This window comes from Cricetulus griseus, assembly GCF_003668045.3.
Source record: "Cricetulus griseus strain 17A/GY chromosome 1 unlocalized genomic scaffold, alternate assembly CriGri-PICRH-1.0 chr1_1, whole genome shotgun sequence".
In the NCBI taxonomy this organism is placed as follows: Eukaryota; Metazoa; Chordata; class Mammalia; order Rodentia; family Cricetidae; genus Cricetulus; species Cricetulus griseus.
The window spans coordinates 268,992,014-269,017,949 of record NW_023276807.1 but is presented as its reverse complement, the minus strand read 5'-3'; the positions used below and the strand labels follow the sequence as shown (position 1 = coordinate 269,017,949).

General features: G+C 43.2%; 1 protein-coding gene and 1 long non-coding RNA gene across 5 annotated transcripts in view; one reads left to right on the top strand and one right to left on the bottom strand.

Moving 5' to 3' along the window:
• Uggt2 (UDP-glucose glycoprotein glucosyltransferase 2) overlaps positions 1-24,014 on the top strand; it is a 115,415-nt gene extending 91,401 nt beyond the window's left edge. The window contains exons 30-39 of one of the 2 annotated variants that reach the window (XM_027393922.2): positions 1-85; positions 782-864; positions 4,676-4,771; positions 5,683-5,767; positions 10,076-10,258; positions 12,299-12,459; positions 13,403-13,517; positions 14,943-15,059; positions 17,553-17,676; positions 23,378-24,014. In XM_027393922.2, coding sequence (XP_027249723.1) covers positions 1-85; positions 782-864; positions 4,676-4,771; positions 5,683-5,767; positions 10,076-10,258; positions 12,299-12,459; positions 13,403-13,517; positions 14,943-15,059; positions 17,553-17,676; positions 23,378-23,400 — 1,072 coding nt within the window. In that variant the 3' untranslated portion in view covers positions 23,401-24,014. Of the gene's footprint in view, positions 86-781; positions 865-4,675; positions 4,772-5,682; positions 5,768-6,107; positions 6,589-10,075; positions 10,259-12,298; positions 12,460-13,402; positions 13,518-14,942; positions 15,060-17,552; positions 17,677-23,377 lie in introns of those variants that run through there. The other variant, XM_035452924.1, reaches the window with a different exon arrangement.
• LOC118238887 lies at positions 17,739-19,504 on the bottom strand. 3 transcript variants are annotated; one of them, XR_004772467.1, is made up of 3 exons: positions 18,945-19,504; positions 18,392-18,533; positions 17,739-17,942 (listed from the first exon to the last, which is right to left on the bottom strand). It is a non-coding gene; the product is annotated as an uncharacterized LOC118238887 (long non-coding RNA). The 3 variants fall into 3 exon arrangements; XR_004772466.1 differs by having other exon boundaries at positions 18,392-19,504; XR_004772468.1 differs by lacking the exon at positions 18,392-18,533.
• Positions 24,015-25,936: the final 1,922 nt, after the last annotated feature.

The window sequence follows — 25,936 nt, the reverse complement described above, 5'->3', positions numbered from 1 at the left end:
GCATGAAGGAACAGACTCAGAAACTGACATGGGAGATGTCATCGTTGTGTTGGACACTTTCAAGAGTAAGATCCTGAAAATTGAGGTATGAGTGGCCACAGCTCTTCGGGGCTTTAATAATACCCTGTGTCTTCTTCACTTTCTTCAATAGCAACTAAAAATTTGTTGTCAAAAATTTTGCTTTGTAACTGAGTGAAAAATAGGCATACATCTAAACTGGCTGGTTTTTATATACTTGTGGAAAGAATTAGCAAAATGCAAGACAGATAGTTGTATTTTACAGAACTGGGGAAATATTACTTGTACCTGCAAATACCAAAATGTAAGCTGGGGCATAGAGGGAAGGAGGAGATATATTAGTCCTCTCATCAGCATGTGCGGGAGAGTCTGATGCAGTGTTAGAGCAGAGTTGAAGAGCTGAAGAGCACCAGAACCTCCCCAGAAGAGGAAGGGAGACTGTCGTTACAAAGAATGAAGAGTCTAGACTATGTGAATGAGAAATAATTCTCAAGTAATGTCTTAAGTTGGTAAAATCTCAAACCAAAGTGGAAGTACACTATTTGTCAATATAGTAAGCACCAAAATATTTTTTGAAATCGTGTTTCTGTAGAACTGATAGTACAAAGAGTGTAAGATTTAATCTATAACATGATGCTAATCTATAACCTGGATTTGTTACCCATAACTGCCTTCTTACATTTCTGAAGTTTTCTTGCCTTGTATGGCATACTGTATAATTAATCAGTTAAATTCTACATTCTCTCTTTGCCACATCATCCAGGTAAAGAAAAAATCAGGTAAAATTATGGAAGACATCCTTGCAGATAAACATGAAGATAAAGGCATGTGGGAGTCAATTAAAAGGTAATTATGAGTAATTATTTTAATGACGTAACTATAATGTTCAACGAGGAAACCCTGAAGCTGCAGGAAAGAGGCTGATGGGGTGAGAGGAAGAGAAGGGGGGTGGGGAACGGTCAGAACCGGCATTACATGCATGAAGTTGGCAAGGGATTAATATAATTTTATAAAGGACACAGCTATAAAATGCTAAAAATAAAATGCTGTTCAAACCAAAGTGTGGGGGTTTGTATCCAACTGGGGGACCTCGGGAAAGACTGTGGAGTGCGGCCTGGATTTTTTCTCCAGGAAAGATGGTGTTCAAAGTTGTAGTGAAGGTACCTAGTTACATGAAGAAACACAAGGTGGTCAGTGTGGCTGAAACACCCAACATCTCAGGGTGTTTGTGAGTCACACCACCAACTTTTAAAGCGCACTAGGGTTTGGGGTGCAGTAGCAGGGTGTTTTCCTAGTGGGTGTGAAGCTCTGGATTCCCTCTCCAGCACCACATAAAGGGGGAAAAGGGGGGAAGGGAAGGGAAAGGGAGGGGAGGGGGGAGGGGAGGGAAGGGAAGGGAAGGGAAGGGAAGGGAAGGGAAGGGAAAGGAAGGGAAGGGAAGGGAAGGTTCCTGTATGTGTAATCCATTAACACATGGCTACGCGTGACTCTGGGCATTTGAGTGGCCTGGTCTGCCAACTGCCTTCGTCTCTTAATCCTACTGTTTCTTTGCCTCCCATTTTTCCAGGGAGATTTTTAAAATACAGGTTAATTGTCCAACAGATAGAAATGACCTCTTTCCATATACTACCAACAAAAGTTCCATAGCTGATCCAGGTCACACCATCACAGATTCCCCATAGGAGCCGAGCGCTGTGTCTGTCCACAGTTGGTAATATGATATCCCCTGTGAAGCCTGGGAAAGCCCTGTTCCACATGGACCTCATAGAATGAAAACGAAGGAAGAGTCATTCCCCTAAATCACCTGCTTATAAGTAGAAGGGGGAAGGAAGAAAGGACAGCAAACACAAACACAGTTGTTTGTTGTAGACCCGTTTTGTAGAGCTCTTTGAAGGCTATTTTACAGGTGTGGATATATTCTAGCTTTGTTCTGTTTCTGTGAAAATATCATACCCAAAGACTTCAGGAAGGAAAGGGTTTGGCTAACACTGCCAGATCGCAGTCCATCTTTGAAGGAAGTCATGGCAGGAACTCATACAGGAATTTGAAGCTGAGACCCTGGAGGAATTTGCTCGTTTGCCCAGGTTCCTGCTTAGCTGGCTTTCAGGACCACCTTGCAGGGACTAAGGCACCAACAGTGGGCCTTTCATATTAACCAAGAGCCAAGCCTGTCCCCATCGACACGCCCACAGGCCACAGGCCTGATCTTTTGGTTGGCACTCTATTCTTAGATGACTGTGGTCTGTGACAAGGTGGCAGTTAAAGCTAACTAGATGACATCTTTGAGTTTATGAGAGCCAGCAAAAGGTCATCTTGATCAAAGATGAGAAAAGGAACTTTAAGGCAAGTTGACTGAGCAGTCTAAATAGATTTTATTGTTCTACATTCAAAAGCACTGCCAGCATTTGGACTTGGCCCAGTTTTCACCTCATCAATAGCCTACTCTGTGTTTGTTAATAAAAACTGTAGTTCTCTCAATGTGGCAACTGTTCTCTTCTCAGAGAATCCCCCCAAAAAAAACCTGAAAAACACTGGCATCATAATAACTTGTACTTGCCAGAATAACTTTATTATTGTGTGTACGTGGGTGTTTTGCCTCAGGATTATATACATCTGTACACTGTGTGTGTGCCTGCAGAAGTCAGGGGAGAGTATCAGGCGCCCTGGAAATGGAGTTAGAACAGCTGTGAGTTGCCGTAGGGAAACCTGGACCTGGATCTGCTGTAAGAGCACCTGGTTCTCTTCACTGCTGATGAATCTCCCTACCCCACAAAATGTTTTCATACAAGTTATAAGTAGTGTTCCCATCTTAGCCACTTTAAATAACATGCTCATATAAAACTTGGGTTTTTAATTAAATAAAAAAATTAATCAACACCAATTATGTACAATAAGAATATCCCAAGTTAATTTGGTGCCTCTGAATTTTTTTGAAATATTTTTTGTATACTTATCTGTTTTTTTTAAATTGTTTTCTTTGTTGCTTGTTTTTTCTCTTATTGAAAATATTTTTTCTCATATTCTCATTGCAATTTCCCTTCCCTGTACTCTCTCCAGTTTCTCCATACTGCCTCTTCAATCTGAATCCACTCCCTCTCAGTCTTTCATTAGAAAAAGAAACATATTAACAAAATAAAATAAGGTAAAACAAAAACTAACATGAATGCTGGCTGGTTTTGTGTGTCATCAGAGAGGAAGGAGCCTCAGTTGAGGAAATGCCTCCATGAAACAACTGTAAGGCATTTTCATGATCAGTGATCAATGTGGGAGGGCCCAGCTCATTGTGGGTGGTGCCATCCCTGGGCTGATGGTCCTGGGTTCTGTAAGAAGCAGGCTGAGGACGCCATGGGAGCAAGCCAGTAAGCAGCACCCTCCATGGCTTCTGCATCAGCTCCTGCCTCCAGGATCCTGCCCTGTTTAAGTTCCTGTCCTGACTTCCTTTCACGATGAACTGTGATGTGGAAGTGTAAGTCAAATAAACTCTTTCATCCCCAACTTGCCCTTTAGTCATAGGAATTGAACAAAACAACCAAATGGAAAAGAATCCAAGAGAGGCATGAGAAACAGAACCCACCTGTTCACACACTCAGGGTCCCCACAAAACACTAAACTGGAAGTCATAACACACACAGAGGCCCTGGCACTGACCCCTGAAGTCCTCATGCTTGCTGCCTTGGTCTCTGCAAGTTTGAGTGAGCTTTGCTTGTGTTTATTTGGGGGGCCTTGTTTTCTTAGTCTGCTCCATCTACTCCAGCTCTTACCCTCTTTTCATTGTTTTCTTTTGAGACAAGTTCTCTCACTCTCTCTAACTCGCTCATGAGTGTGCACACCACAAGTATGCGGGTGGCCTCAGAGGGCAGAAGGGGAGGTTATAATCCATGGTTGTGAATTGTGGGTGCTGCAGACTGAACTGGAGTCTCTCTCGACCACTTAGACATCTCCCCAGCGCACAGATTGGTAACATTTGCTTGTGTCTTGTCTAACATCAGACACAAATACAGCAGTCAATAGCAAGTGTCCTCCTCTATGTCCACCTTGTGTTTTGAGACAGGGTGTCTTACTGAACCTGGAGCTCACCATTTGCTAGACTGGCTAAGTATCTGTCTTTCCAGCACTGGGGTTCCAGGTGAACACTAGTAAACCCATTGTTTGATGGTGATTGGGACCCAAGCTCCAGCCCTCCCATTGGCAGAGCCAGCACTTTCCTCACTGGGTCATCCTCCCAACTGTTTAAAATAACACTTGTGCTGGAGTACCTCGTTATCAGCGGGCACATTCCTGCCCCAATCCCATAAATCATCGCTGTTCCATTACTAACACTCTGGCTTAACGGATTCTGTTTCTTTCCTTGTTATCAGCCTATGTTAGTTCCAATGTACTAGATATGAACACAGCAGGCTACACTTCACTCTTGGTTCTCAGAAGAACTCTTGCAATCCACAAAAATTCAAGGTTACTCCACATTAATATGGAGAAATTTTAATTATGTTCCATGTCCAAAGAAAAGCTTATAACCTCAAACAATATCATCACTTTTAATATTAAATAGCTCACAATTATCATGATAAATGTTCATTTAATATAATAGTTGTTATTTGTGCACATTATTCTGACATATATAGACTAAGAATCCACTGTGCTGTGCTTTTATTACAAGCTTCGCAAAAAGCCTGCATAAAGATGACAAAAAGGAAAATGACATCCTAAACATTTTTTCGGTTGCTTCTGGCCATTTGTATGAACGTTTTCTACGGTGAGTGAGTATTTTCTAGTATTTTCACAAAGTTACATACTTACATGGTGCAGGGTTCAACAAAATGAGAGAGTGACCAAAAAAAAAAAAAAAGGAACTTTGTTTCCTATTACTTCCTTGATTCTTACCTTTCTGCCACACCAGATCCAATAGTATTATTTGTATGCCCCGCCAAAGACCTGTAAGGGGGCAAATGTATTATTAATGTAAGTTCTTTTTACTTAAATATTAATTAACAAGGTATACACTACTGTGCATCTTACTTTTTATGTATAATTTTTAAACATTTAAATTTCATTGGTTTGATTTAGAATGGCTTTCTGTAAGGTTGCACAACACATTCTATGTAACAAGATGATAAATAAGGGGAAAATATGTGTGGTAAATGTTCCTTTCCTCATGAAGGAGTGTCATGCTCAGAGAAGGAAGTCAATGGGGAAGGAGATGGTATTCAGAATTCCAAGGGTGTTTGTAAAGGAATTTAAGAGGATGGATCACAAGGAATGCCTCATGCTATTGCCGTTATGGTGCTGGCACATGAAAGAGTCCTCTCAGGCTGCCTGCATCTCCTTCACTGAGAGGCCTACACTAGAGCTCCCCTGTGGAGGAGTTTGGGGTGCACAGTGCATTCCTCTGTGGGTTTATACCGAAGGCCTTATATTTATCACACAGTCACAGGACAGAGCCAGACACCAGTTCAGTAACAGGACTGCTTCACTCTAGCTACTTGCGAGCATTTTTACATCCAGTAGATTTCACATTTTAGCAACGTTAACGTCTGAAAATATTTCAAGTTGATTCTACATAAATTTATAATGGAAAACTTAATTTATACGTTTGCATATTTAAAAGCCTTTGAAAAAGTAGAACGTACCTCACCTTGTGTTTGGTTTCCTGTCCTGTTCACACAGGATCATGATGCTTTCCGTCCTGCAGCACACGAAAACACCAGTGAAGTTCTGGTTTCTGAAGAATTACCTTTCGCCAACATTTAAAGTAAGCATGTTGCTGTTTTACAGTGCGGCTAAATTTGATACTAACTTCTGTGTCGTCATTGTAAGCTCTTAAAACATTCCTTTTACAAAGCCAGCCTTTTAAAATGTGTACTTACCCAAATTACAATTTTGAATTTGAAATTATATTCACTATTCTTAACCAGTTTATAAAATTTCTGTGTAATTTTTAAAGAGGAATTTAAAGAAAAGAATGCCAGAAGTGTGAACCCTTAAGTCAATTCAAAACCAGAATGATTAATAGCTTTATATAATTTCAATTTGATGAAAATACGTAAAATTTTCAATTAAGAGAACTTGATTCTGTCACATTTTTCATAAAGATTGAAACATTGGTAATATGAAGAAAATATGAAATTACCGAAGAGTTCAAAGTTCCTACCTCCTGGCTCCTGTGTAGCTCCCACCGTGCCTTTCCTCAGGGATGGACTCTGACCTGCATGTGAGATGAAAATGAGCCCTTTCCACCCCACGTTGCTGTGGTTGTGGTGATTATCACAGAAGCAGAAAGAACTAGAACACTGCCTGTCCATTTGTGGGCACACTTTGCCACAGAGGCTCAGAGTAGTGAGCTCTGTCTGTCTCCCTGATGCACAGACTGCTGTGGCATGTGCACACGTGGGGTCCAGGGCAGTTGTCCTCAGTGGTTTGAGGTGACCAACATGTATTACTGCCCCCAGTACGTTCAGTTTCCCTGTATTCTCAGCAGGAAAGCAGTCAGACTTCATGGAACCCAAACAGCGCTCAGTGGAGGCACCTAAGCCAACAGTAACAATAAAGGGAGAAATAAAAAATGGCTAACCATGCTTTTGTCCCTTCGTGTTTCCAAGCATATTGCTGTCCAGTATTATTTGGTAATTCTTCATAATCGCACTGGAAAGAAAACTAAGACACCGTGTGACAGTTCAAATGAGAATGGTCCCCACAGGCTCATATATTGGAGGACTTGTTCCCTTCTTGGTGGAACTATTTGGGAAGGATTGGGAGGTGTGTCATGGGCTTAGGCTCTGAGGCTTCAACAGCCTTCCTCCCATTATCCGTGGTGAGCTTTCTCCCCCTTGTGTGTGGCTGGGTATGTGGTCTTTCAGCTGTTCCTGTTTCCGTGAGTTCCTTCTGCCATCACAGGCTTGAACCCTCTGGAACCACAAGTTCAGTTAAACCTTTTCAAGTCCCTGGGTGGTGGTGTTTTATCACTGCAAAGAAAGAGTGACTAAGACACACCTGGACCCACGGATAACAAAGACTACACCTTTATAGAAGTTTAGTCATTGACTGGGGGGACCTACACAACTCATAAAAGCTGTTTTGCTCATAGGTTATTACCACAAAAAATACAAACACAATCGACAAAAGACAAGGAGCAGAGGGAAAATAAATGTGGAGTTGACAGCTGTCTTTCTCAGACAGCACTTGACCCTCCACTCGCTCCAGTGGAGCTCTGATAGAGTATTGCAGTCAAGAATATTCACCCACACTTTGATCAGGGTCAGCCACGTAGCCCAAGCTGCCTGCCTGCCTACCTGAGCTAAACTTCTACCTCCTCCAGAGCTTGGGCTGATTACTGTGGCTCAAAATGCTCACCATGAACCGTCAGCGTAGACTATCTGGTATGACTCAGAGTCCCTTGGGAGACAAGTTGATTCTGATCAGGAAGAACTTCCAGGAGTAGAAGTTACCTCATAAGAGCCACACCAGATGTCATGCTTTTCACTACATGTGACCCAAACAATCTAGCACAGGCCTGGATAGGACAGCTGATTATGAACACCTGAGGTTGAAACCCAAGCACTCCTCAGACCAGCCCCCCCCCCACCCTGTGGGACAGCCTGTCTCTTGCCGCCAGCATTCCTTTGTACATTTGGCATCAGAAAACACAAACTGAAAAAGAGTATATGATGATAGACAAAATCTTAACCTATTTTTCTTACTTTTTAAACATGTCCTACCAGGCAAATACCTGCATTGGGACGGGAGGTAGATAAGCCAAGATGACACAGTGGAAAGACGGTCTTAGCAGATAGTCTCTACTAATCAGACAAATAGTTCTTTGGAGATAAAGCCTGCAGCATTTCATGGCAAAAAGTAATGCCCTACCAAAATCGTGTTTTCCTGTCCAATTTGCTTTTTCTCTCAGTTTCATCCTTGTAAGATGCTTTAGTGCAAATGGCACATACACAGAAAAGTGTGCAGCCTTGCACACGTCGCCCTGGCGCATTTCCCACAAAAGGCCTGGGTCCTGATGCAAGCAGTAGACACACCAACCACAGCAGGAGTCTCAGGCTCACATCTGGAACCACAAGTGTAAGCAGAGAGAACAAACTCGAAATGACACGTCTGTAAACTCTCAAAGCCTACCCCCAATGACATACTTCCTCCAACAAAAACTCTTCTGAACCTCCCAAACAGCACCAAGCATTCAAACGCCTGAGGCTCTAGGTCATCTCACTTAAACCACCACAGGTCCCTAGCTTCACTCACTGATGCGCCAGAGCCCGCATGTCTTAGTTGTAACCCTTTCCATATATCACTGTGAAAGCTACAGTTCACTCATTTGTATCTTTTTCCATAGCTCTAACTTGCATAGGAAACAAGTTCATTTCTTTTTCTGTCTAGCATCTCCCAATGGTTAACTTCTAGGGTGATGACCTGGGTGGTACAGAGTGGTTGCTGGTCACTGCCACATCCACTGGAATCAGCAGTGCTGTGTAGATAGCTTTGATATGGACTGTTGAAAAATTGAAGTTTTTAATTTCTCCTCATGGTTTATATGACAGCAATGACTCCAAGAGGCTGTGAAAGCTGTAACTTCAACATTTTAATAAATAGATAAAATGGTTCCAAAGAGCCTGCTCATACATACATCAGGGATAAATCCTGACCCTGCTGCTAGGGACCCCACAAAACAAGCCGAGCTACACAACTGTATATGCAGAGGCCCAGATTAGTCCCATGCCAGCTCCCTAGCTGTCTGTCCAGAGTCCTTGAGCTCCCACGAGCTCAGGTCAGCTGTCTCTGGTGGCTTTCCCACCTTGCTAATACAATCCCTCCTCCCTGTCCTTCACTGGACTCCCGAAGCTTGCCCAGTGCATGGCTGTGAATCTCTGCAACTCCTTCCATCGGATACTGGAGGAAGGCTCCAACGTGACAATTAGGGCAGTCACCACTCTGATTACGGGGAAGGTGCCCTCTCCACTACTACTGTAGGCAGACTCCCTCATACCTGCTGGCTCCCAGAGCTGCTTCCGTCATGCAGAAATGCCTGACAAGTGTGCCTTTTGTTTTGTGTGACACGTGCAGCACCTGTTCTCCACAGAAGTGCAAATGCTTCCTGTTGGAATTAGATTGCACACAGTGTTCAGCACAGCCACGCGATGTATCAGCCTCCAGCTGTGAGCAGAAGTCGATGCTACCTAGGAATCATGCCATTCTCTGATGTCTGTACATTGAGAAAAGCATTTAATCATACCTTCCTTAGAAAATAAACCATGCTGTTAAGGGATCCATGGCTGTTTCTAATTCTACATGAAGATGCTAAATCAACTATCAGATTATTTGATACTCACATCTGTTTTTTTAAATACTTGAATGATCATAAATGTCAAACATGAAACTCCTGTGGAGTGTCATTTATCAATTCCCAAGGCACCATGTGCTTCTGTGTTTTTGTATCCCCCTCACAAGTCAGTGCATGTTGACATATCCGTAACTGTGGTTGGAGACTTTTCTTTATAGATGCTTAGTCAATAAGCATGCCAATTAATACCTACTTGTATTTTAACAACAGTTTATTATATAGTTACATGTAATTATGCCTCCATGTGAGTCAGCATTTTAATCCATTTCTGATGAGATAAGCTATTTAAGGGGAGGAAAGCATTGTTTGGGCCCATAGTTTTGGAGGTGCTCTGCCTGTGTTCACTTGGTCCTGTTGCATTGGCACCAACTGTGGCAACTGTACATCCCCATGTGAGCACATGGCAAAGGAAGCCAGTCCCCCTTGTGTTGTTTGGAAAGCAAAGGGAAAAAAGAGACACTAGAGTCCCAGTATCCTCTTCTAGAGACCTTCACCCCCAATCACCTAACTGCCCTTCCTTAGGCCCCATCTCCTGAAAGCCCTGCCACTTCCAAGTAGTGCTACAGGTACTTCAGGCTAAGACTGTGAGAGACACTCTCAGACAACAGCATAAAGAATGATGTGTTAAAGTGGTGTTTAGGCAGCTTCCCATTAGTTTATAATAATTTTATAGTAAACTCTTCTAATGTATTGTTGGATTCTGTTGTATGTGTTTAGGAGGTGATTCCTCACATGGCCAAAGAGTACGGATTCCAATATGAACTTGTGCAATATAAGTGGCCCCGTTGGCTTCACCAACAGACTGAAAAGCAGCGAATCATTTGGGGTTACAAGATTCTTTTCCTCGACGTGCTTTTCCCACTAGCAGTGGACAAAATCATATTTGTTGATGCTGACCAGGTAAGAAGAAAAATTATTTTTAGTAATGAAGTATGTTTTCCCTCTAACTGAATGTGAAAGTGAGTTGCTGCTCACTTGTTGACATTGCTACTTCATAAACAGAAGAGATATGATCTTAATATATTCGTGGTGTGCCATAAGTTTAAGAGGAATCTGACAGAACATGGGAGAGGTAAAAGTGTGGTGAGAAACACTGGCTGCTTAGAACATGGCAGATTCTATCTGATAGAACGTTTCTGTTTTGTTTTGGTTTGGTTTTTAATTTGGCAGGTAAAAAGAAGACATGACTAGATTAGTCATTGTAAAAACAGTTATATAAATTTGTGTGGATATGAGCTGGTTTTCTTTTAAACAGGCTGTTTTCTTCTTGCTGGAAATATTAGTGGAGGCATACAGCCTTCTCTCATTATTGCAGCCTCAGCAGCTTGGTTTGATACTGAAACGGTTATCAAGTCTCCATCTGTCTGCCACTTAAAGGATCTACATTTAGCTGGGAAAAAAATTAAAGACCACTGTTACAAGCACTCTTTCCCACCAGCCTGACCCCACAACCATGTCAGCCCCAAATGAACACATACAACACACACACACACACACACACACACACACACACACACACACACACACTTCTAAAAGTGTAAGGTTTTAAAGCATAAGAGTCTTTACCTCCTGTCAACATTTACGCAGGAATTCTCTCAACAAGCTTGAGACAATGAAGAGTAAACACAAGGCTGGAGAGCGGGCTCTGTGGTAAGAAGGACTTGGCTGCTTTTTCGAAGGATTCGAGTTTATTCCTAGAACTTACAGGTTAACTCACAAGCAGCTACACTCCAGTTCCTGGGGAGCCAGTGTTCTCTTCTGGCCTCTGCGGGCATTGCACACACGTGCTGCACAAATAGAACATTTGTCACCTCCTATACTCTAAATAAATCAATCTTTTTAAAAAGGAAGAAAGAAAAAGAAATGTTAAAGCATATTAACATTGTCAACTAAGCTACCTTTTTTTGTTTTTTTGAGACCAGGTTTCTCTATATAGCAGCCCTGGCTGTCCTGGAACTCTCTCTGTAGACCAGGCTGGCCTCGAACTCATGAAGATCCACCTGCCTCTGCCTCCTGAGTGCTGGGATATTTTTTCTTGGGGCTTAAGAGATAGCGCAGTGGTTAAGAGCACTCCTGCTTTTCTAGAAGCCCTGAGTTTAATTCCCAGCAACCACATGGTGGCTCACAACCATCTGTAATAGGATCTGATGCCCTCTTCTGGTGTGCAGGCATATGTACAGATAGAGTGTGGACAGTTCTGTACCACCTGGTCCCAAATAAGCACACAGAGACTTTTTAAATTGTACACTGTTTGGCCCATGATTCAGGCTTCTTACTGGCTAGCTTTCTTTTAATTATTAACCCATAAATGTTAATCTATGTATTTCTACATGGCCTTATTTTACTAGAAAATGCCCAGCATGTCCTATCTTCCTGGTAGCTCCATGGCGTCTCTCCAGTGGCTCCTCTCCCTGTCTTTTCTCCAGAATTCTCCTCATCTCATAGCCCTGCTTATACTTCCTACCTGGCTACTGGCCAATCAGTGTTTTATTCATCAACCAATAAGAGAAACATATATACAGAAGGGCATTCCCCCATCAATAGAGCACTCACACAAAAATTATTTTTTAGAAAGACTTTTTCTTTGATTCTAATTAGTATTTTTCCACTATTAATTCATACACTGAGGAACTAAGAGCTATGTGTCTTTGTGATAGTTAATACCTTCCAAAATTGTGTTATATAAACTAGTTTGCTTATAAATGATGTAAATAGGTATCTCATTGATAAGACCACAATTATATAGATAAAGAACATAAAGCTTATGTTTCTATTAATCTCTGAGAAGAAGAAAAAGGTGAGCATTAGTAAATTCATGTTGTATGACAATGGTATGAGGAAATGCACCTTTCTGTATATGTGCGATAAGGTAGCAATGTCGGAAGAGCTTATAATATTTTACAATCTACACTGTACAGAGACACTGTTTTCATTACTTAGATTGTGAGACATGACCTGAAAGAACTTCGAGATTTTGATCTGGGCGGAGCTCCTTATGGATACACTCCATTCTGTGATAGCCGCACTGACATGGATGGATATCGTTTCTGGAAAACAGGGTACTGGGCATCACATCTTATGAAAAGGAAATACCACATCAGGTAAGACACTGGGTGTTCTTCTGTTTTGCTCCTGACTAGGGTATTTAATCACAATTATAACTGTGTGTGAACTTTAACACATGAGCTAGTAGACTTTTCACAGTGTCAGTGTTCTGTTTTGTTGCCATGGAAATGGAGGTAGTCGGCACTCGGGTGACTTGCTCAGGCTATCCTTTCCCAGCACTTGGGTGAACCAAGAGTCAAGACCTGATGACACAGTTCAGGAAAATGCTGTCTGTGCACCAAGATGGAAGTTTTGTTTGTCAATGACAAAGTACGGGCACTAACACTGACAGTTACTTGTCTGCAGGGCTGTGAGTTGCATGAGAACTGGAAAGGTTTGAGAGGACCACAGTTACAGCAAACCTCAAACTCTTTGGAAATACCAGAACATTGGACTCAACTTATGGGAGAAATATTTGTTAGGTTCTAAGGTGTCTGCTTTGCTTTCTGTTGTTATAATAAACACCATGACCAAAGGTACTTGAGCAGAAAAGGGTTTGTTGCATTTTGGTGCGTACAGACCTTCACAAAGGGAAGTCTGGGAGGGAATGCCAGGGAGGAACCTGGAGACATGAATGATGCAGAGAGCAGAGGAGCAGCACTGATTCCTAGTTGCTCTGTGTAGCTGCTCAGTTTGTTTCTAATTCACCCCCAAAGCACCTGCCCAGGGGTCACACCACCCACCGGGGTCTGGGTCCTCCTCCATCAATCATTAATCATGAAAATGCCCCCACAGTCTTGCCTATAGGCTAATCTGATGGAGGCATTTTTTTCAGTTGGTTCCCTCTTCCCAAGGGGCTGTAGCATGTGTTGAATTGACAACAAAACTAACCAGCGCAGCCTCTACGGATAGTGCCATTGCTATACACAATCGTGGGGACCAGCACAGCCTCTAAGCGCAGCACCACAGATGACTAAGAAGTGTTCCTTTTTTTTTCAGTGCCTTGTATGTGGTGGATCTCAAGAAGTTCCGGAGAATTTCAGCAGGTGATAGGCTCCGGGGCCGATACCAAGCTCTTAGCCAAGATCCAAATAGTCTTTCAAACCTAGATCAGGTAAGTACTGTGACAAATTCTAGCGAGTAAATCTATCTGTGTGTATAAACTCTTTCAGTATCCTTCATACATATACAATTGTTTCTTTATGCAAATACTCTACTTACACATTTTTTCATTTCAAGCTGAATATTTTTTATTCTGACAGTATTTACACTTTCACATCCCAAACTTACTCTTTTTTCCTTACAACCTGGATCATTTAGCCACCCTCTTTCCTTAATTTTCCTTCTTGACATAGTTCTCTCACGGGCCCGCCTCCCTCTCCCATTAGTCTGTTGTGTGCTGATGTTCAAGAAAAACTCTCTTTGTCCTGTGCTCCCCAGAGACACCTGAGAGGCACATCTTTCCTGGAATACCATTAAACTATTCATTGTTTCCCCAGAATAGTTCAGATAATTTAAGCAGATGTGAAAGACAGTGCAGCTCACAATCCTCAACATTTCTGTTTCCCAAAACCATTCATAGGCATTTAGCTGGTGTCTTTTCTATGCCCCGAAGTGTCACACGCTCTCCAAAGACCTAAAGCCACAGAAAACAAAGCAAACTATTCTTGAGGTCACAATGCTTTCCTTCTAGTTACAAAATATGTGTATATGTATGTATACATCTGTGTGTGATTACTTTTTGGAGAAGAAATAAAATAGGAAAACATTATAGATAGGCTCAGAACGGCCAATCAAGTTTGGGGGTTGCCAGACGTTGGTGGCACATGCCTTTAATCCCAGCACTTGGGAGGCAGAGGCAGGAGGAACTCTGTGAGTTCAAGACCAGCCTGGTCTACAAGAGCAAGTTCCAGGACAGCCTCCAAAGCAACAGAGAAACCCTGTCTCGAAAAACCAAAAAAAAAAAAAAAAAAAAAAAAGTTTGGGGGTTTTAGTGTCAAGTAGGCACCCATTTTTCCTTTTGAAGACAAATTTGATTGGGTTTCATATAGAGGCCAAAAACTTTGCTCATACAGGTGTTCCCAACATTGGAGGTGGGCATTTTGTGTTTGAGAAATATTAAGAATTGTGGTTATTTATGAGGTCAAATGCATAACCTACTTGCATGTGTGTTACCCATAGTGTTGTACGTTAATGTTCATAGCTTTATTTCCAACAGACAAAACCTAGAAACAATTTTGTATTAGTTATCTATTGCTACATAACACCTCACTGTAAAATCTAGTAGCTAAAAAGAGGCAGTGCCTGCAGCCCGGTCATGGGAAGCAGACGTGGCTGATGATCTGCCACCTTTCACAGAACCAACTCCCTTGGTGCTTGATAAGATAAGACCATTCCCGAGCTGTATGGTGTGACCCAAATTCTTAGCTTAAATTAAGCATGCCAAGCATAGCGTATGGAGGCATCACAACTTGATTGAATTTTTATGATATATTTAAAGTCTAAGTGACAACTCTGGCATATTAATTTTTTTCTATAGGATCTTCCCAACAATATGATTTACCAAGTTGCCATTAAGTCTCTTCCTCAAGACTGGCTGTGGTGTGAAACCTGGTGTGATGATGAATCTAAACAGAGAGCCAAAACAATTGATCTGGTGAGTGGCTGTATTCCCACTTGCATATGAGCTTACAGAAATGTCCACATTTAAACACAGGGTTTTACAAATGAAGAACCATGCACCTACTATTACCACAGCTCTTTTTTGCTTAGTCTCTTAGGAATTAAGTAAAAAGCTGTGTTCAGGGGTCCCCAAGACTACCCTCAGGCTTGCTGATTTGTAAAGAAAAATATATGTAAAGATAACCCATGGCAAAGTTCAAAAGAATGTGCACATGGAATATATAAGATCCAGGGACACTGTGAAAAGAACACATCTATGAACCATGAGCATACGAGGAGAAAAGTCTGTGCTAATGGCCTAGAAAACTTTTTCAGTCGATTAGTAGACGCGACAGAGATGTCTTTCCAGCTCAGGAGACAGAGCACCAAGCAGACAAAACCAAAACAGAACTTCTCCATAGTAAATTATAGATAAAACCCTAATATCTATAGGGAAGTCTATTGAAAGTTTCGAGGGGCAAACAGCAGCTCACATGTAAGACCGGCCCATCAGAAGGAAAGCAAATTCTCAGCAGATACTCTAAAACCGTGAAGGCTTGGAACAATGTATTTCAAACTTTGAAAGACCACAGCTGCCAAGCCAGAATAGCAAACCCATTCAAAACTGAAGGAAGAAGAAAACTTTCTGCTGTCTCTCTACTAAACAGTCTACTGTGGAGGAGGAAAACAAGTGTGCAGCACGTCTGGACCCTGAAGTGGTCCTCCTGGTAGAGGGTGGTGACGGGTCTTCATCCACGTGGGAGGGGAGCTTTCAGTTTTAGATCACGGGTTTTCTCTAGCAGTGGCTGCACACAGACAAAGGAGGGATGGCAGGAATCTGAGTGTTTAGGCAAATCAGCTCTCCCTCAGAAACACTTAAAAACTAAAAAACATGGGCCCGAGAGATGGCCAAGTGTTAAGACAGAGCAGAAAACTTCGACATTCTGTGTCAAAGGACTCCAAGAATGGTCTCTAGCCCAGGCGCTCATAAGTTGCTTTCCTTCTGAGAGCTCTTAACACACAGTTCACATGGCCCTCAGCACTACTGCCTTCCCACAGCCTACCAGGACGGCTCACTAAGTCCCACTTACAGTGTCCAACCACTTTTCTAGCCCCAAGTCCCAAAGGGTAGCACACTTCCTCCACAAAATATATGGGTCAGGCCTGTCAGAGGAATAACCCACTCCCTGGTACCAACATCTGTCTTAGTTACTTTTCTATTGCTATGATATAAGGCATCGTGACCAAGGTAACTGTCTTAGTTGGGGTTTCTAGTGCTGTGAAGAGACACCATGACCACAGCAACTCTTATAAAGGAAAGTGTTTAGTTGTGGTGGCTCACGTACAGTTCAGAGGTTCTGTCCATTATCATCATGGTGGGACATGCAGTGTGGAGGCAGACATGGTGCTAGAGAAGTAGCTCAGAGTCCTACTTCCTGCAAGCAACAGAAAGTGGACTGTCTGTCACGTTGAATGAAGCTTGAGTAAGAGACCTCAAAGCCCACCCCACAGTGACATACCTCCTCCAACAAGGCCACACTCCAAATCTTTCCCAAATGGTTTTACAGACTAGAACCAAGGGTATAAGCCTATGGGGACCATTTTCATTCAAACCACCACAGGGCCTTAGTAAAGAGAGAGTAAAGATCTTGGAAAATAATAGGGGACCACTGAGCTGCTAGTTGTCGTGCTTTTTAAAGGCTATGGCAGAACGGGGCTGAGTCATGGAGAGGGACCATGTTCTAGTGTGCGAGGTCGGCTCAGCCACAAGGTGTCCCCTGCCTCCTCTCAGTTTCTGTCACATCCTCACTTAGCCCTCCAGGCAAGGGTGAGAGAACACAGAGGCAGAACTCTGTCTGGCCTCCCTGGCCTCCTGCAGGGGCGTTCTTGGAACTGCTGCTTTGGGCTTCCTGCCTGTCTCACCAGTTTCCAGCTCCTGTTCTCATCTGTATGGAAGCTGTAATACTTTGACTACACAATTGTGTCCCTGGTGTCTGAGTCCAGACTTACCTTGTCTCCCATTCATGGCAATCCCCATCAAAAGGGTTCAGACAAGACTCTGAGTGCAGTATAGAGGAGACTGCAGAGCAGGGCAGGGCAGACAAGAGCCGGAGGGACTGTTGTCCCAGGCTCTACACGAAGCATGTTTTGTGCATGTTTATAGTCTGTGGACAGTTTTAGACCTTTTGTTGTGTGTAGATCTATTTTGGACAGAAGAGGACATGGTGATGTGAAGCGTTCTGTAGAAGGCGTGTCCATCCTGGTGTGCTCAGTTCTCAAAGGAGTGGGCGGGGCAGCCCCGGGACCTCCAGTCCTGCTAATGTCTGGTGTCCCAACAAACAGCGGGGCTGTGTTGCTTTTCATAATTTGTGTCACATTACATGAGCCCTAGTGACATACAAAGGGTCTCTAGCATTTCCTTTATGTCTCCTGAAATGTGAGAGTTTTTTTGTCCTGTTTTACTAACAAATTTTGTTTGACCTTTTAGTGCAATAATCCCAAAACAAAGGAACCCAAACTGGAAGCTGCTGCAAGGATTGTCCCAGAGTGGGTCAAATACGATGCAGAGATAAGAACATTATTAGATCATCTTGAAAATAGGAAAAATGCAAGTAAGTGATCGTCCTGCTTGTAAGACTTACGTTGTGCTAATGAGACCAGGACAAGTCACAGATCTACTGAAGTCACGAAAGGTCTGTTTATTTCACTAGGAAAGTTCATGATTTGATTGAGAATTTCATTTTAGGGGTGTGAGAGAAACTCAACAAGTACACTTGCTGCTCTTGCAGAGGGCCCAGGTCCAATTCCCAGCATCCGAATGTGGTTCACAGCCATCTGCGACTCCAGGTCCAGGGGATTTGGTGCCTTTGTTGAACTTCTGTGAACACCAAGCATGGTGCAAATAAACACACACACACACACACAGAGAGAGAGAGAGAGAGAGAGAGAGAGAGAGAGAGAGAGAGAGAGAGAGAGGCAAAATACACATAAAAATTAAATAATAAATCTAATAAAAAATTTTATAAATTTTTAAAGAATTTAATTTTCCACAAACTAAGCTCACAAATTTTTTAGTAAAATGTATATTAATTGCATGTATTAGCAGCATTCTCTGAAACAGTCAAGCACATTTAAGAAGAGACTATAGCTTTAATCCAATATTTATATAAATGAATAGTATAATATGATTTTAGGAAGCATGTGTTTATTAAAACACAGAGGTTAAATATAGAGGAACTTTTATCTCTAAGATTATACTGGATTTCCCAAATGTGAACCCTCAAAGCTAATTTAAAAATGTTTTTGATAGTTCACAAAAAACATTACCTCCATCCTTGAGAACTGTCATTTATAACAGAGGAGTCCTCCTTCCTGGTCCCAGTATCTTTAGTCATGAGTTGAATGTTTTGGACTTGATTCTCTTCGTTTATCATATTTAAAAAGTTGCCCTTATCTTGAAACATCATCACTGAATATAATCATTCAACAACAAATGTGTTTGTCTTCCTGGGAATTTATTCACTTCATCCAGGATATCCCAATGTTTTCTGTATGGTTGCTTATAATACTCTTTTTTTAGTCTTTTTATTTATTTATTCTTCTCTTATGCAATACATTGGACCCGACCCCACTCTTCCCACCTTTTCCCCAGATCCACTCCTCCTTCATTTCCCTTCAAAAGTAAGCAGACCTCCCAGGGATGTCAACCAAATGCAGCCTGATAATTTACAATAAGACAAGGCACAAGCCCTCCTACCAAGGCTGGACAAGGCAACACAGTAGGAGGAAAAGAGTCCCAGGAACAGGCAAAATAGAGGCAGCTCCCACTCCCACTGTTAGGAACCCCACAAAAACCCCAAGGTAAACAACCAAAACATACATGCAAGCTCCATGATTGGCGCGTCAGCCTCTGTGAGCCCCCATGAGCCCTGATTAGCTGATCCTGTGGACTGTGGTCTTCTGGTGTCCTCCACTCCTCCAGCTCCTCCAATCTCTCCTCCTGTCTTCTTTGGTTATGTGAGCTTTGACTAGTGTCTGACTGTGGGCCTCTGCATCAGCTCCGATCAGCTGCCAGAGGAGGCCTTTCTAATGAGGATTGGGCTACACAGCAATCTATGAGTATAGCAGAATATTATTAGCAATCATTTCATCGCCTTTTTTGTTGTTGTGTTTTGTTTTGTTTTGTTTGTTTTGCCAGTCCTATTTAGTTCCACCCTAGGTCTCTGGACCATCCAGCTTCTGGATCCCAGTCATCCAGGCAGGGTCAGGCATGGGCTCCATCTTGTGGCATGGGCTTCAAGTTAGACCAGTCATGGGCTGGCCACTCCTACAAGTTCTCTGCCATCCTTGGCCCTATACATCTTGCAGACAGGACAGGCTGTCAAATGTTTGGTAGCTGGGTTGGTGCCCCAGTCCCACTGGAAAGGTAGCCTAATCACAGAAAAGGGCTGGTTCAGGCTCATATCCCCCATTATTAGGAGACCTCACTAGGATTGCCCTCATAGATTCCAGAAAGTTTCCACTGACTAGGTTTCCACATCGCCCCCCCCCCTGCAAATGCCCCAGATTCCAATACCTCCACCCCTCCCCCCACCCAATTCCTCCTGTTCCCAACCCCACCCATTCCCAGTTTACCCACAAAGTCTGTCCTCCATTCCCTTCCCAGAGAGAGTCATGCATTCCCCTCCCCCCTTGAGCCCCCCATGTCACTTCTATGGGAGTGTGGATTGTAGCCTGGTTGTCCTTTACTCAACAGCTAATATCCACCTACGAGTGAGTGCACACCATGCTTGTCTTTCTGGGTCTGGGCTACCTCGCTCGGGATGACTTTTTGTATTGATTCTTTGGGAATTTCCCTTGTACCCCGTCCTGCTTATTTCCAGTCCCTCCGTATCTGCCACTCACTCCCCCAGCAGCCCCAAGAGAAGAGTTTAAAAATATTAATTGAAAACAACAACAACAACAAAAACCACCTCACTCCTCCATCTTTCCAAGGCCTCTCCATTCACCTTAGTGGCTCTGGGAGCTGCGGTGTGTCATACCACTCAGCTCTACTTGACTTAGTGGCTCTGGGAGCTGCGGTGTGTCATACCACTCAGCTCTACTTGACTTAGTGGCTCTGGGAGCTGTGGTGTGTCACACCACTCAGCTCTACTTGAAAAGCTCATTGCGATGAGTCATTGGTCTGGTTCAAGGCCTCTGGCTTCTGGCACACCATCTACACTGAACCCTCACTACAACTCTTCTCAGATATCCTGCTGTTGCCCCAAGTCATGGATATCCTGTGGCTATGGTTCCTCAGGACCAGTTCCTTCACAAACACACTGGCAGGTCATAGCTGGGGTAGATGTTGGGGTGGGCTAACCCAAAGTCCTGGATGTGGATCTGGGTGGTTCCTGATTTGGTCAGTCTGGGCAACTGGGACTGCCCATCTCAGGCGAGGGGTAGAGCCATCTCTTATACACCCATGCCATCGGGGCCAGCTCTCCCACGCCATGGTGAGAGATAGGGCTAGCTCTCCCGTGAGGGGTGGGGTCACCCCTTCTGCTGCAGTGGCCAGCAAGGAGCAAGGCCAACTCTCCCAGGGCCAGCGAAGGTTGGTCCTAGCTCCGCACAGCCCTCAGATTTCAGCACACATGGTTCCATGACCTCCTGTGGAAACTTGGGCCATGGAGACCAACATAGACCCCAGCTACTGCAGGACCACAGACCTAGACATGGCCCACAGGAGCAGCTTAGGCCTGCATGACACCTGGGTCCTGGGTGGCAGCTCAGGTTACTCAAATTGGCATGCCCCAGCAGTAGCACAGCCCTCAGATACCAATGTGGCCACAGGCAGCAGCCCAGACCCCAAGCATCTGTGTGACCTTTTGGTGGTCACACAGGCCACAGATATCAACATAGACCCTGGCTGCAGTAGGACTATAGACCCAGACATGGTCCTTGGCGGAAGTCTGGGCCCAGATGTCACCATGGCCCCAAGTGGCAGGGCAGCACAGGCCACTCAAATAGGCATAGCCCAGCAGCAGCATGGACCTCCAACACCAACATGGCCATGGGTGGTGGCCCAGGTCCAGGCCCCAGACATCCGCATGGCCTTTGGTGATAACAAGAGCCATCAACACAGACCCTGTCTGCAGTAGGGCCATGGACCTAAACATGACCATCCAATGCCTGGACATGACTATGGTGCTGGGTGGCAGCACAGGCCGCCCGTATCAGCAGCCTGTTCCTCACGGCCTTCCCTTCAGTTCTGCCTCTCTCCACAGCACACAAGCCAGCCCTCTCTCTCTCTCTCTCTCTCTCTCTCTCTCTCTCTCTCTCTCTCTCTCTCTCTCTCTCTCTCTCCATATATTTGCTCATCATAATGGCATCTACTGTTGGCCTATGAGTGTCTTCCACCAACCTGGGCTGTGGGGGACCCAGGCAGGCCTGCGGCTGTCTTCAGCCAGCCTGGGCCATGATCGATATCAATTTTTTTAACAGCTGAGTAATACTCCATTGTGTAAATGTACCGTGTTTCCTTTGTCCATTCTTTGGTTGAGGTACATCTAGGTTAGTTCCCATTTCTGGCTATTATGAATAAGCCTGTTATGAACATAGTTGAGCAAGTGTTCTTGTTCTATGGTGGAATATCCTTTGGGTCTATGCCCAGGAATGGTAATGATGGGTGTTAAGGTAGATGAATTCCCAATTTTCTAAGGAATTGCCATACTGGATTCCACACTGGCTGCACAAGTTTGTGGGAGTGTTCCCTTGCTGTACATACAGCGTGAGCTGTCACCTGTGTTACTGATCTTAGCCATTCTGAGGGGTGTAAGATGGAATCTCAGAGTCATTTTGATTCTCATTTCCCTGATGGCTAAAGATGTTGAACATTTCTCTAAGTGTTTCTTGGTCATTTGTGTTTCCTCCACTGAGAATTCTCTTTTTAGATCTGTACCTCAGTTTTTAATTGGATTATTTGGTCTGCTGATATCTAGTTTCTTGAATCCTTTATTTATTTTGGATGTTAGCGCTCTATTGGATGTGGGATTGATGAGTCATTTCCATCCCAGAGACTGCCATTTTGTCCTGTTGACAGTATCCTTTGCCTGACAGAAGCTTTTCAGTTTCATGGGGTCCCATTTACTGCCAATCTTAGTGCCTGCGCTATTGGTGTTCTATTCAGGAGTTGTCTCCTATGCCAATGTGTTCAAGGCTATATTCCCCTTTGTCTTCTATCAGGCTCAGTGTAACTGGGTTTATGTTGGGGACTTGAGTTTTGTGCAAGGGGATAGATTTGGATCTTTCTGCAGTCTTATGCTGTATCTATGGAATGAAGCCTACTTGGTCACGGTGAATGATCTTATTGATAAGTTCTTGGAGTCTGTTTGCAAATATTTTATTGAGTGTTTTTGCACATATGTTCATAAAGGAAATTGGACTGCAATTCTCTTTGTTGAATCTTTGTGTAGTTTGGGTATCAGGGAAACTGTGGCCTCATTAAATGAATTGGGCAATGTTTCTGTTTCTATTTTGTGGAATGCTTTTAGAAGTATCTCTTCTTTGAAAGTCTGGTTAGAATTCTATGCTAAAATCATCTGACCCTGAGGGTTTTGTTGTTGTTGTTGTTGTTTTGGTTTTAGTTGGGAAGCTTAATATCTGCTTCTATTTCCTTAGGGTTTATAGGTCGATTTAGATTGTTTATCTGATCTTGATTTAATTTTGGTAAGTAGTACCTATCCAGACATTTTCTCATTTCTTTTAGATTTTCCGATTTTGTGGAGTACAGTTCTTTAAAGCATGTCCTAATGTGACTGTCGGGATTTCCTCAGTGCCTGTTGTTATATTCCCCTTTCGTTTCTGGTTTTGTTAATTTGGATGTTCTCCCTGTGTCTTTTGTGGTGCTGGGTGGATGTGTGGGTGTCTTCAGCCACCCCAGGCTGCACATCTGTATTCTTAAAGACCTCTGTCTAGTGTCGTTTATCTTAATCCACATGAGGTTTTAATTACGTCCTATTTTTGTATAGTATCTTAACTTTACTTCACAAAATGCTGTTGTGTGTTTATGTATGTGTATGTCCGTATTTCTTGTTCTCATAGACTTGTATTCGGGTGGTTACAAAGACACATACTCATAACGCATTACAACGGGCACCAAAATGTACACGAGCTATCCCCACAATGCCTGACAACAGACAGGCAGTAAGTCACTAAGCAAGAGCCTCTGTCAGAACCGTGACTTCTGATGGATCTCATTCCTGAATGAGAGCGTAGGCTAATTTTATACACTGAGCTTTCAAAAACTAAGTGACCTTTCCTCTCCTGCAGTTTCCACACATGATGAACTCTAGCGCTGGTTTCCAGAGGATAAATAGGATGAAAATCTGCCACCTGCTGGGAATTTGTGAAACTGCTAAAACTAGTAGGACATTTCATTCAAATTATTGACATACTTTTTATAACCTTTATTTAAAATACTTGTAAAGTTTTAAAATAAACTTAATTTATATGGTTAATAGATTATTCCTTTTTTTCTGGTTGCTTATGATGTTGTTGTTGTGGTTACCAGTTAGTTTGATGTCAAATGTCCTGGAAGGTCTTTGAAAGTCTTTGAAGGCCCTCACTGGTGTTTATCAGATCATCAGCATCTTTTGGTATTCCAGCTTAAGTACATCCATATTTCCTTACTCACAGATTGCATTTAAAATTACAGAAATGCATGCTTTTTAAGAAAAATAACCTTGGCTTTCTCTACTAAAAACAAGTTAATTTTATACTTTATCATATTTAAATGAAAGTCATGTTGCACTGTAATCATTTATCTTAAATCATAGGTTTTAATCTTGTGCTGTGTTTACATTGTTCTAAATGTTTCTATTTCATAAAATGGTATGCACATCCATACATGTATGTGGTTTTCAAGACTGGATACTTTCACAGAAATTAAATAAAGGATGCAAACTGATTAGTCCTATAGAAACTAAGTAAAAGATTTTCCCTGCTGTGTTTAAGTAGATAAATAGTAATAGTAAACATTTTTTCACTATTCAAATGTTCTATACTTATAGCATCTTGGGACTAGAACGCTCTTCAAGTCATTTAAATCTCATCCTCTAAAGTGTCATCAGGATGTCCAGCCTGTGGCCCTTGGCTGCATTCATCCCAGGGTGTTAGCTCTTATGCGGCCTCATGCTGCAGGATGAGAAGGCTGAACACCTCTGATAGGTCTTCCGTAACCATGTGACGTCCTGGCTGCTTCTAAAGCTCTCCAGATTCTTCCTGAGAAACATGGTAGAGCTAGTGGTTGCCTAGTGCTCCAGGCAACCCCCAGGGTTCCATCGGGTGGAGTCCAGGTCATCTGGAAACCCTCCTGTGTAATGGGACCCTCTACCTCTAGAGATAGGCTGTCCGTCTGAGTCAGGCTTGTACACAGATTCCACACTGACGCAGAAGCCCTCTGTGCCTTGAGTCCCTTTAGCCCTTCAGAATTAATCATCCACTGTATCTGACAGAACATCTTAGAAAATCTGAAAACTACCCATGTTCGTCAGCTTTCTGTTGCTGTGACAAAGTTGCTGTAACAGCCTCATGGAAGAAAGGCTGCTCTCACCCAGGATTTCAGTCCCTGCTCACTTGCCCACAGTGCCTTGGGCCCATGGAAGCACAGTATGTCATGGGAGCATGAGAAGAAGGTGTGTGCATCTCACAGTGCTGGGAACCCAGGCTTTCATTTAAGATCCAAACCTGAACAGCATCCTTCCCTGGGAGTCCTCTCATTCCAATTAAAAGAACACCTTCTTCTCCCTCTTTGCTCACTGTTCTTATTACTTAAGACATTCAAGTTGTATTAACATATTTCATTTCTGCCTTAACATATCAGATTTGATAGTTCCCTTCTATCATCTGGTGATTCAAAAGACTAAATTTAAATTTGTATGTCTCATTTCTAGATGAATATACATATGAAAATCCAGATTTTTTAATTATGTATTTCTTTGCAAGGACATTCTTTAATAAAATGCTCAGTGCTGGATAGTTTTATGTCAACTTGACAAAAACCTAAACTGGTCTGAGAGAAGGAACCCTCAATTAAGAAAATGCCACAAGATGGGGCTGCAGGCAAGCCTATAGATAATTTTCTTAATTAGAGAGAGGTGGAGGCGGGCCCAGCCCATTGTGGGCTGGTGCCCTGCGTTCTGTAAGAAAGCAGAGTGAGCAGCCAGTCAGCAGTGTTGTTTTACTGCAGCACAGCGGCGGTGCCTGAATCGACAGCTGTCGCAGCTAATGACTGCGGCTCAGGCCGACGCTGGGTGGGACGTCTGTGTCCCACCTCCACCGCTGCTGCCACAAATGTTTTCACCTCCGTCTCTATAATCCTGTTTTACCAATAAGACTCGGGAGCCAGATGCTGGGGTGAAACCCCACCAGCTCAGAGAGTCAGGAAAACACACAGCCGCTTCCTCCGTTGTTGCCTTCCTGCAAAGAGAGCATCTCTTCAGCCACCATCCCAAACCAGAAGTCCCGCCCTCGTACTTCCTGTGCACTTTCTAGCTGTCTTCCTGACTTCCTCCCACTCTCTCTAGCTTTTTTTTTTTTCTAACGGTTGCTTGCACCACCTCTGGATCTATGGTTGGGTTTAGTTAATCTTTTAAAAGGGTTTGATAGGGCCGAACCATGCCACAACTAGAAAGGTTTTTCCAGTAAATAATGCAATCTCAGGGTTCACACTGTGATCAGATATCCTGCAACAAATCAGCACCTTCCACGGCCTCTGCATCAGCCCCTGCCTCCAGATCCCTGCTTGAGTTCCTGTCCTGACTTCCTTCGGCGAACAGTAAAGTCAAAGGGTAAGCCAAATAAACCCTTTCCTCCCCCAGCTACTCTGGT